This window comes from Triticum aestivum, chromosome 4D (assembly GCF_018294505.1).
Source record: "Triticum aestivum cultivar Chinese Spring chromosome 4D, IWGSC CS RefSeq v2.1, whole genome shotgun sequence".
In the NCBI taxonomy this organism is placed as follows: Eukaryota; Viridiplantae; Streptophyta; class Magnoliopsida; order Poales; family Poaceae; genus Triticum; species Triticum aestivum.
Window position 1 is genome coordinate 7,072,907 of NC_057805.1, and position 15,750 is coordinate 7,088,656.

General features: G+C 44.8%; 2 protein-coding genes across 2 annotated transcripts; both read left to right on the forward strand.

Annotated features, from left to right (window-relative positions):
* Positions 1-1,927: 1,927 nt before the first annotated feature.
* LOC123095633 (proline-rich protein 36) lies at positions 1,928-4,446 on the forward strand. The gene is made up of 2 exons (XM_044517163.1): positions 1,928-3,400; positions 3,490-4,446. Exon 1 carries the CDS (start codon positions 2,048-2,050, stop codon positions 3,389-3,391), a length of 1,344 nt encoding a protein of 447 aa, XP_044373098.1. The 5' UTR covers positions 1,928-2,047; the 3' UTR covers positions 3,392-3,400; positions 3,490-4,446.
* Positions 4,447-14,381: 9,935 nt separating this feature from the next.
* LOC123095635 (alpha-amylase/trypsin inhibitor) lies at positions 14,382-15,489 on the forward strand. The gene has a single exon (XM_044517164.1). The coding sequence runs from the start codon at positions 14,408-14,410 to the stop codon at positions 15,113-15,115; it is 708 nt and encodes a 235-aa protein (XP_044373099.1). The 5' UTR covers positions 14,382-14,407; the 3' UTR covers positions 15,116-15,489.
* Positions 15,490-15,750: the final 261 nt, after the last annotated feature.

Sequence of the window (15,750 nt, forward strand, 5' to 3'; positions counted from 1 at the left end):
AAATTAGCAAGCAGCAATGGGTATGGGGGAATGAGGTGCTACCTGCAGGTAACGAAGCCAACGCCGGCAAGGCGGCCCTGCGTAGGCTTGTGCACCGCAGCCGCATGGGAGACACGCTCCACCAAAATGCTTGAGCCGTTCTCCTTGCCGTCCTTGCTCGATCTCGAGCACCCCGCCAGACCCCCCCACTCCCTCCCCCCCGCCCGTCGCATCCAACCTCCCCTTCCTCTCCTCGCAACACCGCAACCTCCTGACCGCCATTGCCTCTTCCGCCGCATGGACCGAGCATTAGCCGCATGTAACCCGCCACACCGCCTTGTTGCTTACGTGATCAGAGCTCCTTTCGCAGTGCGCCGCCAACATGTTTGAGGGCGGCCTCGCCAAATCCGCCGATTACTCGCCTTCCCGAACTCCACCGCCAGCCGTCTACATTGATCCCGGCTAGGATCTCGCGTGGCACGGGCGAGCAAGTGCTGATCAGCCACCAACATCTCCCTCTCACACTAGGAGACGGGAACAAGAGAAAAGTGAGCGAGTTTTAGAGTGAAGGGAACAAGAGAAAAGTGAGCGAGTTTTAGAGTGAAGGGATAAGGATAGAGGAAAAAGGACACGAGCTCGTCAAAAAGTCACTTTGGTGGACGGGTGCATTGGAGCCCTATATTTTGAATAGTGCCAGAATGATATTTAGAAGTTTCAAGAAATTCCAAAAACAATTCCACATGTTCATATGGATGTATGTTACACACGTGCAAATTCTAGTGATGAAATAGGTAACCATGTGAGTTACACACAAATGACAAAATCCTGATTTTGGAAAGATGAACAGTGCATGTATTATTCACTATCTAGATATCATCATTTGTCATTTCTGCATAGCTCACATGTTTACTTATTTCATCACCATACTTTACACATGTGTAATATCCATCCATATGATCATGTAGAATTACTTTTGGGATTTTTTGAAATTTTAAATGAGATTCTTAAACTATTTAAAATAAAGTCCTCCAATGCGCCCATGTTCCAAAAATTCACTCTCATGAGCTCGTTCTCTATGGTCGACACACAACACAAACGTTTTCTTTTATGAGGCGGCACTCGCACTTGCGCTCAGATTCGTCCAGAGTATTTGATAGCGGCTAATACATTTGCTCCAAATTGCTATAAATCCGACGTCAGATTTATAGCATTTGAGTTCTCCCTTTTGATTTGTTTTCATTATATCTCTAGGTATTTTTTTTCATCAATTTTCGTAATAACCGTATTAACTGTCCCATTTTTATCGACTTACCAAATAAAAACATGTTTTCTTTGGCAAACCAACAAGTGCTTGCCAAATAAGCGTGTTCACCAAATAAATTCTAGCATTTATTTCCACAGGTAAATCACAGGCATAATTTTATTTGATAAACATCACTGTACGCAATAACATTGATACGGACAAGTAACTACGTGCTATAACTTGCTAGTACTCTCTCCGTTTCTAAATAAAAGACCTTTTAGTGATTTCAATACGGACTGCATACGGATGTATATTGGCGCATTTTACAGTGAAGATTCACTCATTTTGCTCCGTATGGAGGATGTAGAACAATAATACCAATTACGGCAATTGTCTAGTCACCAAATAAATGAAGTAGGAGAACAAGATAAGCACAACCTCCGTCCGGAATTAACTGTCGCTGAAACGGGTGTATCTGGAGCCGCCAACCACCCAAAATACAGCATGCCAAACAGCTAAACATCGCTTCCTTTTTCTCCCGTTTCAAATCAAAAACAGCTAAACACACCTCCCATTCTTAGACCAAAAGCCAACAACGAACGCATGGAAAACAAAACGGAAATGTTTGGTTGCCCCACTCGCTCCCTCCCACTTCCTCTTCCTCTTTCTATTCCCACTCCCCCCCCCCCCCCCCCCCCCCCCCCAAAAAAAGGTCACCAACCCAGAGCACCCGGAGCACCACCAAACGCCGGACGCGGAGGCAGAGGCGGAGGCCCGGCGCGCCGGTCGGCCCCCTTCCATGCTCGCCGGCGTCGGCCGCCGCTGATGCCCAGCCCGCCCAAGGACCGCCCCGCCGGCCGCCTCGGCCGCCTCATCTCCGCGCTCCGCCCCGCGCGCGCCGGCCCGCTCCCCGTCCAGACCGGCTTCCCCACCTCCCTCGCCGACCTCTTCGTCAAGAACCATGGCCGCCTCAAGAAGCAGCAGGGGCCATCCTCCACCAGGCGCAAGAGGCGGGGCGCTCCCCCTTTGCCTTCCCCGGAGCCCTCTCCCCCGCCCCCCTCTCCTCCACCGCCGTCGCCCCCGCCGGCCGCCGTCTCCCCGCCGTCGGCCCAGCCAGGGCCCGACCCTCCGCGGGCGGAGCCCGTCTGCCGCCCCGGAGGCCAAGCCGCCGGCCTCGGATTGGGGTTCCTCGCGCTCGTCGGCGCGGTGTCCCTCGCCCTCCTCGTGATCTGGAGCAGGAAGGTGGTTGCGGCCGTCACCGTCGCCGCCTTCTCCCTCTTCCTGCTGGAATCCGTCCGGGCGTCCTCGCTTCGCCGGGGGCCCCGGCCCCCGGCGCCCACCGCGGAGCTGGACATCGACGGCCGCGGCTACGTCTCGCCGATCCGGGAGCTGGAGGGGGAGCCGGAGCCGCTGGGGTCGAGCTTCTCCGACTCCGGCAGGGGGATCAGCGCCTCCATCCTCGGCATTGACGAGAGGAGCGAGGCCGGCGAGGATTCGTGCGTGTGGGAGCCGAAGCCGAGGAAGAGGTCGCCATGGAGGAAGCTGATCCCCAGGAAATTGCAGAGAGGCCGGAAGATTGGCAAGGACCCGGGCTCCCTGTCAAGTTCTTTCCGGTCAAGCTCTTTCCGCAGCGAGGTCAGCCAGGCGGATTCCACGGTCGGCGGCAATGCCGGGGCGACGGATCCCCCGGACTCTCGCCGCGGCAGACGCAACCAAGCGAATGCCAAGGCGGACGCCGTGGGCAAGTCGCCGGATTCATCGGGCCCTCTCCGCCTTGGCATGGTTGACGGCATCAAATCGCGCGATTCGTCGGGCCCTCTCCGCCTTGGCATCATGGGCGACGGCGTCAAATCGCGCGACTCATCGGGCCCTCTCCGCGGCACGGTCGACGGCGCGGACGCCGCCACCAAATCGCCTGATTCGTCGGGCCCTCTCCGCGGCATGGTTGACGGCGAGGCGCGCAACAACGGTGCGCGTGCGCCGATAGAACTCGCCGGGGCGGACGGCGTAGGAGGCCGGTTCCCCTTGGTAGCTGTAACCGTCGTCGTCCTCGTAGGCTTGGTCGCCGGGAGGGTCCCGGCCGTGGCGCTCACCGTACTTTGGTCCGTGCTGGTTGGCTCGCTGCAGAGATTGCGGCGGGACGGCGATGTAGGAACCTCCCAGGGTTGATGTACATTAGTGAGTGGTGGTATAATCCTTACATACATAATTGTTGTTCTTAAGTTATTAAAAAGCTTGAGTGCATTCCATGATTTCTGATGGTGCAGCATTCATCCAGTTGTTGCGCCGATCGAGCTGTCGTTTCAGCCATTCACGCCGCCAATGGCCGGCCGGTCCGCGCCATGGCCGCGAGGTGTTGGGACAGAGAGGACCAACTGGTTCGGTGCAGATGGCACATGCCCTGCACCCCCAACACGACGAGCAGAAACTTGGGCGTTTTAGCGAGAAGTAGAGGGAGACACAGCGCAAGCTCCATCCATCGATATGGCTTTGTCGATCCGCGCCGAACGAAACGAAACAGCTTTGGATTCTTCCGTTGCTTGTCCGTGGCCGTGGCTGGACCAGGCTACCAAAAGCCGCATGCAGCGAAAGCAGAGGCGGCAGGCAGGCACGGAGAGCGAGCAGCGCAGGCCACCGTTCATGAATCACGAGGCTACCAACGGACGGCATTGCTCGCTTTTCGCCGCGGTGCCGCCACGTCTCGGCCCCCTTCTCCTTCTCCCTCTCCCGTGGCCGAGCTCCGTCCGTCCATGGCGCAGCGCCGGCGGTGGATCGCGTCTCGAGTCTCGAATCGTCCGTTCCGGCGTTAAAAGCAAGGAGCGGATGGATTCCTCTCTTTGCTTCCATTTGGACGGTCCAGCAGCTCCGATTCGTTCCTGCTCGCGGCCGGCCAGTCCACCATAGGGGAAGTGGCTGTCAGATGAGATCATCGCGAGCGCGTCCTCCCGTCGTTGTCACGTAGCCGTGGCACTCCGGCGAATGCCAAGACTCATGTAAGTCAAGCAGTAAGTGGCGAGGCTTGTTTTGTTGGCAACTTTCACAAGTTTCTGTGCGGGAATTGATTCCCTGGTCAAAGTCTCGCCCGATTTTTGTGCTGGTTTGATTCCAGCCGTCGGCAGCTACTAGACCGGCCAAAAACTTCTTTTCTACAAACTCATCGCCACAGAGGTCTTCGAGCTTCTTTGAGTAACTGGGTGGTGCATGAATTCAAAAACTCCTTTTCCACATTTTGTGCTGGTTTGCTATCCGTTGGAGTATAGTGTCCGACTTTCTTCCGTACTTCGAACTTTGTAAGTAACTGGCTGGTGCATGGATTCAACAAGGTATTCAAGCTAAGAGGTCTTCGGTTCAACACCTTGCCAACGCGGTATTAAAAAAATATGGCCTACATTGGTCCCGTATATAAGGATTACCAATAGTCTATACATGAGGGGGTGTTGAAATATATTGTCTAACTCTCTTCATCAGTTCAAACTCATGAGTGAACTGATTAGGTGCGTAAAACTTACAACCAAGAGGTTCATAGTTCAAAACCCAGTAATCGCCATAAATAGTTGCGGCCTGCCCCTCTGCCGTTGCCCATGTCATAACTAGAGGAACATAGGCGCGAGCGGGAGTGTGAGAGTATAATGTCCGGCCCACTCCCATAGTTCGGACTTAAACACTTGATTTTTACCGGCTGATTTACAACATTACTACTGTTTTTATTTTGTTTAGCTTTAGAAAAAAGTTGTATTAGCCGCGGAATATGAAAAAATATTGTATTTTTAGTCAATAATTGCATCGTATTTTTAATGAAATTCATGTATAATACTAGCATTCTCAAAGACACTTACGAACAAGGTATCACTTCCGCATAATTCAGTGCCGAAGCGAGGGGCCAGTCGGGGCTCTCTCTCTCTCTCTCTCTCTCTCTCTGTCTCTCTCTAACACCATGGGTTTCCTGCTAAAAATCATATGACCTGACGTGGGCTTGCCCATTTAGGACAATTTTTCGTTGATGGTTTCGCGCACTCTCGCCGTGTTTTGTTGCCTTTTCCATCGTTTTTCTTTTTCTTTTCCTTTTTTCATTTTCATTTATGTTTCATTTTATCTTATCTTTTATCTTTTTCATTTCTTTTTTCCTAAAATTTATGAATTGAAAACAATAAATGATAATTTATAGAAATATGTGAATTTTTTAAATAAACGAATTTTTTTGAATAAGAATTTTTTTTAAAGTCTTGAAGATTTATTAAGTTAGTGCTTATTTTGAAAAAAAAAGTCTTCTATTTTTTAAAATCGGTTACCATTTCTAAAAGTCATAAAGCTTTCTTTTTGTGGTAATACATTCCCAAATTATCTATTTTAGAGCTAGTTTTTCCCCACGAGTGGGCGCAAGAATATATATTCTCGTGTTGATAATTTTTGCCGGTTTACTAGGGACTAGTTTTTCTCCGTCGAGCGTGGAAGTTCTATTTGGGCCGGCCCAGGTGGTTGTTCCACGGGAACTCTTTCTTTACCCAGAGGAAAGAATGAGTTCCCAACCATTTACTGCAGTGCGGGTCAAACAGGATTCATTCGCTTTCGGAACAAAAGAATCAGCCCAACTGGTCCGCTTCGGCATGTGTGGACCTGTTGAGCTTATGGGTGAATTTTCTTGTAGGGCGCCCAAATGCCGGGGGCTTCTATCTGGCGTGGTGCGCCCTGGGAAACCAGGCATCACACACACACACACACCGCTGCCCCACGCGCCCTTCATGGCCAAGCCATGTGCGGGACGGGAAACCACCTGTTTTATATGTTTATTTTTTTCATTTTATTTGTCCTTTTCAATTTTCTTCTTTAAAAATAATTTGGGATTTGAATAATTTTGAATACATTGAACATTTCTGTAATGTACGCTGAGCAAATAGGGATTCACGAGTGCATGTAATATTTCTTTTCTCTTTTGCCGGTTTTTTTTTCCTGTTTCGAAATAATTTCAAATAGGGATAGCCCATGATTTTGAAAATTTGCTCCTGAATTTCAGAAATATTTGTGAAGTTTGAAAACGTTTAAATTAGAAAATGCTCATGTTAAAAATATGTTCGTGGACTTGCGACATTTTCACGAATTAAAAATTCATGAATCTACAAAAGTACAAATGGTCAGTAATTACAAAAAATCGTTTATTTAAATGAATAATTAATATAAAAAGCATTCAAGGATTTGAAAATTTATTTGCAAATATTTTTTCTCAAGTTGAAAACATGCCAAAATTTGTAAAATGTTTGTGAATTTTAAATAGTTCATGAGTTAAAAAATGTTCATGAATTCACAACATGTCCAAAAAAATTGCAAAATGTTCATGAACTCCGAAAATGGTTGTCAATCCAAAAAAAGAAAAGGAAAACAGAATACCAAGAAAGAACAAAAGGAAAACAGAAAGTAAAAAATTCCAAAAGAAAACTGTAAGACGTTTAAAGAGACAAAATAAAACCTTACTGGAAGCTTTCAAACCCGATGGAATGTTCTAGAAGGTTCCTACAACCAGCGATGGCCTCTCGTTTCCTCTTGCTAAATGAGCCGACATGGTAATATCGTGTACTGGGGCGATCCATCCATATTGCTCGCGCAGTCAAAGAGCAATCAGTGAAGTTCTATATGGCACATCAAGGTTCCCTCTAAGCCGCGAGTGCTTGTATGGAGGCTGGCAATACAATCTATACCATGTGGAGTTCTGCTAAACCATCGGAACATGGCGACGACCGAGACTTGTTCTTTGTGCGGGGCTCGGGATACTTGGAGACACACCCTTGCAAGTGCATCTAGTGCCCCTTAGTGATTTTGGTGCATTGAAGACTTATAGGTTAAGGGACTAATGCGTTTGTGAGTGTACACAGGTCTATAAGTCTATGAGGAGTTTGATATTTACAGAGAAAGTCGACCCCTAAAAATGAAGTTCTTCGACTGAAGACTTTGTATTTCTGAAGACTTTCTGAAGACTTTGAAGGTGAAGAAATTGGTGTGACCTTGAAGACTTGGTATTCATTCGAGGAACATGAAGTGTGAAGACTTTTGTTTTCGTAGTTTCATTTTCTCTTTCTTAAGTCATAGGAAACACCGTACTGTTAAAGGGGGTCGAGGAAATAATAAGAAAAAATTTCCATGTGATGCTCAACTCAAAATCCTACACCTGCTAATTCCTTCGAGTGAAGCCATTGGAAATCTAATACAGTTCAGTCATATTCTTCAGTGACAGAGACGAAGTTCTTCTGGTCTTTGAGGAAATTTGTTCTCACTGAGGAGTTAGGAATTCGCCAGTGCGGATTGCCTACACAGTGAGGAACATGATAGCCCTAAGGAATTTGAGACTCAAATTTCCGACCGTTGCTGTGCCTTGTGATACGTCTCCGTCGTATCTACTTTTCCAAACACTTTTGCCCTTGTTTTGGACTCTAACTTGCATGATTTGAATGGAACTAACCCGGACTGACGCTGTTTTCAGCAGAATTGCCATGGTGTTATTTATGTGTAGAAACAAAGTTCTCGGAATGACTTGAAACTTCACGGAGATTATTTTTGGAAAATATAAAAAATATTGGCGAAAGAATCAAGGTCAGGGGGCCCACACCCTGGGCACGAGGATGGGGGGCGCGCCCTACCCCCTGGGCGCGCCCCCTGCCTCGTGGGCCCCCTGGAGCTCCACCGACCTCAACTCCAACTCCATATATTCGTGTTCGGGGAGAAAAAAATGAGAGAGAAGGATTCATCGCGTTTTACGATACGGAGCCGCCGCCAAGCCCTAAACTCTCTCGGGAGGGCTGATCTGGAGTCCGTTCAGGGCTCTGGAGAGGGGAATCCATCACCATCATCATCATCAACCATCCTCCATCACCAATTTCATGGTGCTCACCGCCGTGCGTGAGTAATTCCATCGTAGGCTTGCCGGACGGTGATGGGTTGGATGAGATCTATCATGTAATCGAGTTAGTTTTGTTAGGGTTTGATCCCTAGTATCCACTATGTCCTGAGATTGATGTTGCTATGACTTTGCAATGCTTAATGCTTGTCAATAGGGCCCGAGTGCCATGATTTCAGATCTGAACCTATTATGTTTTCATGAATATATGTGAGTTCTTGATCCTATCTTGCAAGTCTATAGTCACCTACTATGTGTTATGATCCGGCAACCCCGAAGTGACAATAATCGGGACCACTCCCGGTGATGACCGTAGTTTGAGGAGTTCATGTATTCACTATGTGTTAATGCTTTGGTCCGGTACTCTATTAAAAGGAGGCCTTAATATCCCTTAGTTTCCGCTAGGACCCCGCTGCCACGGGAGGGAGGACAAAAGCTGTCATGCAAGTTCTTTTCCATATGCACGTATGACTATATTCGGAATACATGCCTACATTACATTGATGAATTGGAGCTAGTTCTGTGTCACCCTATGTTATGACTGTTACATGATCAACCGCATCCGGCATAATTCTCCATCACCGTTCCAATGCCTACGAGCTTTTCACATATTGTTCTCCGCTTATTTACTTTTCCGTTGCTACTGTTACAATCACTATAAAACACCAAAAATATTACTTTTGCTATCGTTACCTTCGCCCCTGTTACCGTTACTATCATACTACTTTGCTACTAAACACTTTGCTGCAGATATTAAGTTATCCAGGTGTGGTTGAATTGACAACTCAACTGCTAATACTTGAGAATATTCTTTGGCTCCCCTTGTGTCGAATCAATAAATTTGGGTTGAATACTCTAGCCTCGAAAACTGTTGCGATCCCCTATACTTGTGGGTTATCAAGACTATTTTCTGGCGCCGTTGCCGGGGAGCATAACTCTATTCTTTGAGTCACTTGGGATTTATATCTGCTGGTCATTATGAAGAACTTGAAAGACGCTATGACAAAAATTTATCCCTCAACTCCGAGGGGAGGTAAGGAACTGCCATCTAGCTCTGCACTTGATTCACCTTCTGTTTTGAGTAAGCTTGCGACACCTAAACCCGCTTCCGCTATTAATTCTGATATGTCGCATGTTATTGATGATGCCATTTCTGCTATGCATGATACTTATGATGAAACTACTTTTATGCTTGATACTACTGTGCCACTTGGTGAATTTCTTGATGAACAACTTGCTAGGGCTAGAGAGAATGAAATTATTGAAACTGATAATATTGATGAAAGTGATGATGAAGACTCTCCCAATAAATATGAATTGCCTGTTGTGCCTGAGGGCTATGTTATGGATGAAGAAACTGCTAGAGACTTTCTTGCTTGCAATGATAGAAGTGATCCTAAGAAATTATTAGCTAAGCTGAAACAAAAAACTCGGAATGCTAGAATGAAATATGATCCTGCTTATGCTACTTCACCTATATTTGTTACTGATAAGGATTATGAATTCTCTATTGATCCTGATATAATTACTTTGGTTGAATCTGATCCTTTCTATGGCTATGAATCTGAAACTGTTGTGGCACATCTTACTAAATTAAATGATATATCCACCCTATTCACTAATGATGAGAAGAACGAGCTACTTTTATATCCTTAAAATATTTCGGTTCTCATTAAAGGGTGATGCTAAGATATGGTTTAATTCTCTTGATCCTGGTTGTGTGCGTAGTCCCCAGGATATGATTTATTACTTCTCTGCTAAATATTTCCCTGCTCATAAGAAACAAGCTGCTTTAAGGGAAATATATAATTTTGTGCAAATTGAAGAAGAGAGTCTCCCACAAGCTTGGGGGGGGGGGGCTTCTGCAATTACTTAATGCTTTGCCTGATCATCCTCTTAAGAAAAATGAAATACTTGATATCTTTTATAATGGACTAACCGATGCCTCCAGAGACCACCTGGATAGTTGTGCTGGTTCTGTTTTCAGGGAAAGAACACCGGATGAAGCTGAAATTCTATTGAATAATATGTTGACCAATGAAAATAATTGGACAGTTCCAGAGCCAACTCCTGAGCCTATTTCTAAGCCAACTTCGAAGAAGAGGGGTGTTCTATTTCTCAGTCCTGAAGATATGCAAGAGGCAAAGAAATCTATGAAGGAAAAGGGTATTAAAGCTGAAGATGTTAATTTATCTCCTGTTGAAGAAATACATGGTCTTAATTTACCACCTGTTGAAGAAATATATGATCTTAATTCATTACCTCTTGAAGAAACTCATGGTCTTGATAACCCGACACAGGTAGTAAAGGTAAATTCCGACACAGGTAGTAAAGGTAAATTCTCTCTATAGATTTGTTGAAGGTGATATCCCCCACTATAAGTCTGCCAGACAATGCTTAGATGAGTTTGACAATTTTATTGTTAAACAAGAAAATTTTAATGCTTATTTTGGTAGACAATTAAAACAAAATGCTTATATGATTGAACACTTGGGTGATTATATGTCTAGAGTTAAAGGTGAACTTAAACTCATTAGTAAACATGCTTCTATGGTTACCACTCAAGTACAACAAGTACTTAAAGCTCAGAACGATTTGCTCAATGAATTGAATAATAAGAATAATGATTTTGTTGTTAGAGTGGCCACTAGAACTGGTAGAATGACTCAGGAACCTTTGTATCCTAAAGGCCATCCTAAGAGAATTGAGCAGGACTCTCAGAGAAATAATGTAGATGCACCTAGTCCTTCTAAAAAGAAGAAAAAGAAAAATGATAGGACTTTGCATGCTTCTAGTGAACCTGTTGTTGACACACCTGAGAATCCTAATGATATTTCTATTTCTGATGCTGAAACACAATCTGGTAATGAACATAAACCTAGTGATAATATTAATAATGATGTTCATGATGATGCTCAACCTAGCAATGATAATGATGTAGAAATTGAACCTGTTGTTGATCTTGATAACCCACAATCAAAGAATCAACGTTATGATAAGAGAGACTTTGTCGCTAGGAAACATGGTAAAGAAAGGGAGCCATGGGTTTAGAAACCCATGCCTTTTCCTCCCAAACCATCCAAGAAAAAGGATGATAAGGATTTTGAGCGCTTTGCTGAAATGATTAGACCTATCTTTTTGCGTATGCGTTTGACTGATATGCTCAAAATGAATCCTTATGCTAAATATATGAAAGAAATTGTTAATAATAAAAGAAAAATACCGGAAGCTGAAATTTCCACCATGCTTGCTAATTACACTTTCAAGGGTGGAATACCAAAGAAACTTGGAGATCCAGGAGTACCCACTCTACAATGCTTCATTAAAAGAAACTATGTTAAAACTGCTTTATGTGATCTTGGAGCCGGTGTTAGTGTTATGCCTCTCTCTTTATATCGTAGACTTGATTTGAATAAGTTGACAACTACTGAAATATCTTTGCAAATGGCTGATAAATCAACTGCTATACCTGTCGGTATTTGTGAGGATGTGCCTGTTGTGGTTGCAAACGTTACTATTTTAACGGACTTTGTTATTCTTGATATTCCCGAGGACGATAGTATGTCTATTATTCTTGGAAGACCCTTTTTGAATACTGCAGGGGCTGTTATTGATTGCAACAAAGGCAATGTCACTTTTCATGTTAATGGTAATGAGCATACAGTACATTTTCCGAGGAAACAACCTCAAGTTCACAGTATAAACTCCATTGGAAAAATTCCATCGGTTATTTTTGGAGGTTTTGAATTTCCTCTTCCAACTGTCAAAAAGAGATATGATATTCTTATTATTGGGGATGTGCATATCCCCGTTGAGGTAACTTAGTGTTATTCGAAATTTCTCCGGTTCCATATTATTTGGAATGAGTTTGATAACAAGACTTGATCAACCTTGTTAGTGGATTCCTTTTGATGAGCATGAGATGGATGAAGTTAGAAAGCACAACCTTCTGTACCCTCCTTTTACTTTCTGTTATTTAGTTGAAATAAAGTAAAAATAGTATTTTTCTGTCTCTTTTCTGATTTCTAGCTCATTTTGCTGCGATTTTCGATCTCCTTGCTCAAAGCACCTCTCACAAAACTGTTTTGGGGGATTGTTCCTTGGTATGTAACTCCTCCATTGGTCCAATTAGTTTTTGTTCTAGTGCTTTATTCATTGCAAATTTGTGCTGCCTAGGTGACCATGTTCTTAAGCTTGCATGTCAAATTTATATGGTTCCAAGTAGCTCTAATGCATGATATAGTCTCTAGGCACTTGTAGGAGTAGTTGCTATCAATTTTATTGAGCTTGGTTCACTTTTATTTGAAGTTACTAAAAATTTCAGAAATTTTTAGAAAATGATGAAGAGATTTTTGAGGGGCTCTTCGAGCCGAAGCTCGAAGGAAAAGCAAAGTGAAGAAGCAGAGAGGCCCAAATATAATCTGCCTCGTACCGCGGAGGTTCGGCCGTGTGTATGGCCTTGCGATGATTTCTTGAGAGCAGCCGGGATTTATGATGATTTTTATGAGTTGGCTGAGAATGCAGGCCTCACTGACTTCCTCCGCGACCAACGCGAACAGTATCTCTTACTCATCAATATCTTTGTGCAAAATTTTCATTTCCATTCTAGGAGGTCACCACCTATGGTGGATTTTTATTTATATGATGAGTATAAGGAGTTGACCCTTCGTGAATTCTGTCGAGTTTGCAAGTTACCTTTTCCGGGTATCATAGAGGAACCACATAGTAACGATGTGGAGGGGTTTATTGATACAATTGCTGTAGGGGAAACGAGGAAGGTTTCCGACGCACGAATCACTAGCATACATTTTCCTGTTCTACGTTACTTTGCTATATTTGCTAGTAGATGCTTAATTGGTCGCGGAAACTGTGGAAACCTGAGTGTCCCTGATATTATTATTTTGTGCCATGCCTTGTTTCGTGATGACACATTTAGTATGGGCGCTATTGTTGCAAAGCGGTTAAATCTTAACCGTACTAAGGGCCCTATCTTGGGAGGCATCTTCACCTCGCGCCTTGCTGCATACTATAACATACCTATTAGGCACTATGAGAAAGAAGAAAAATTGCTGCCTACTGTTTTGCTAGACTATAAGAGTATGGTAGTGCATGATTTTATTGTTAAGAATAGGGAAAAGGCGCTTAAATACAAACTGTTATTTGATAAAAATCACCCTGAGACTATTACCTTGCCTGCTCCTTCCTTGTTTGATTTATCTGCAGGCCAGTATCTCGTTCCGCTGGCGACCATCCAAGTCTACCGGAACCCTACATCAGCTACAGAGCCAGAGCCGGAATCACAATTTGATCCTCCACGACAGTCTGATTACCAGTGAGATCCGGAGATGATTGCCAACCAATGGCAATCCGAGGCTTCATCTCAGTACGACCCCAGTTATAACTACGGATATCCGCCAGGCCAGCCGTGGCAATAAACCAACTTAGGCCAAAAGCCTAAGCTTGGGGGAGTACGTATGTCCCACCGACATTACATTTACGTTCACACACTCATTGCTAGATGTCGGTGCTCATACTTTTTCGCTGTAATATCATGCTAGTTTATTTCCTTTTTTATGCTTTCTTCTTGTGTGTTTGAAAAACCTTAAGAAAACCAAAAAAAATTTAGTTGTAGCTTTTAGCTAGTTTACTTTCTTACTGAGTAGTGGGACACAACTAGTGACATAAATGATAAAAACCCAAAAATGAATAGATCGGAAGTTTTCTCGCAAAAAAGAAGAGAGTAATAATTTTTTTTCTTCTGAATATGTTAGGCGGGAAATGAAGCTATCAGCATAACAGCAGACTGATGGACTTTTAACGCCCTCTACACGCTGTTGAAGTAATGGTACTAGATATATACAAGGTCAAGTCATCGGGTGCAATTATGTTTGTCGTGGAAGTCATGCACCCACAACAAGCGGATTCGTCAATATTTCTAGAACTCTTTTTTTTTTGCGAATAAATATTTCTAGAACTCTTGTTCAGATATTCTTTTTCCCGGACGCATGTAGAGAATATACAGAGAGAATCAAACTTGAGGCAAATGCTAAGAAGAAGAAAAAACTGAACCTATTGTGTGGTGGAAATCTTCCATACACGTCCAAAATTTCGCAGCGGAGTATTATTATGTACTACGTCCACAGTGGCTTGCCAAACTCAATTAGTAACGTGGAAGATTCATGGAAAGTTTGTGTGTGAAAACGTCAAATTTCCACGTTACCGAGCAATGTAAAACAACTATAAATACCCACCTCAGACCAAACTTCTACTAGCACACACGGTGGCATCACTAACACACAACAATGGCATCCCTAGCAGCCGCTTCCCGTGTCGTGCTGCACATCCTCCCTCTTTTTCTCCTCGCTGCCGGCACCCACGCCGCCACGTTCACCATCACCAACAAGTGCCAGTTCACCGTGTGGGCGGCGGCCGTGCCGTCCGGCGGTGGCAAGCAGCTGGACCCGGGGGCGCAGCCATGGAGCATCGAGGTGCCGGCGGGCACGACGGGCGGGCGCGTGTGGGCGCGCACGGGGTGCAACTTCGACGGGAGCGGCAACGGGCAGTGCCAGACGGGGGACTGCGGCGGCGTGCTGCAGTGCACGGGGTACGGGCAGGCGCCCAACACGCTGGCCGAGTTCGGGCTGAATAAGTACATGGGCCAAGACTTCATCGACATCTCTGTCATCGACGGCTTTAACGTGCCCATGGACTTTCTGCCGGCCGACGGCACAGCCGGGTGCGCCAAGGGCGGGCCGCGGTGCGACGCGGACATCACGTCACAGTGCCCGTCCGAGCTCCGGGCACCCGGCGGGTGCAACAACGCGTGCACGGTGTTCAAGAAGGACGAGTACTGCTGCACCGGCACGGCGGCGGACAACTGCGGGCCGACCGACTACTCGAGGTTCTTCAAGGGCCAGTGCCCGGACGCCTACAGCTACCCCAAGGATGATGCCACCAGCATCTTCACTTGCCCCGGCGGCACCAACTACCAGGTCGTCTTCTGCCCATGATCACGACCAACCTTATATATCCGGACTGAGACTTGGTTAAGTCTCAGTCGACTGAGATTTAGCAATCCCATATGATATATATACTGAGAAATAGTAAGTTACCATCTGTGTAATGTTACTTGGCGATACGACATGTGAACATCGAGCATGACATCACATGCACGATCCTATTGTAAAAGCGTGGGAATAGGTGAGTTGTGCAAGAATAAACTGCTCTTGGAGCGAGACACACATGATAATAATGCTATTATAGCAATACCATGGACTATAAAAATTGAGTTGGAAAGAGAGAAACAAAAAAAGAAAAGGTTTATCTTCTCTTAGCTAAGATGATTTATTAATAATAAAGATACAATATTTTCTTTATTGTATGATATTTCCTCTCTAAGTGACAGGTTTTCTAGTTAATTTCATTACCCCGTAAATTTAGTACTATGTTACTAAATATAATATATGTTATCTCTCTAAATGAGGTGGGATATACTTTATCTCCCTTTGTTCCTAAATATAAAGTGTATTAATTTTTCTAAAAGTGAATCCATGTCTATGTTTGACCAAGTTTATAGCAAAATATATAAAAATATACAATACTAATAGATTTCATGATGAAGCTAGTGTAATGATTTGCTATTGGA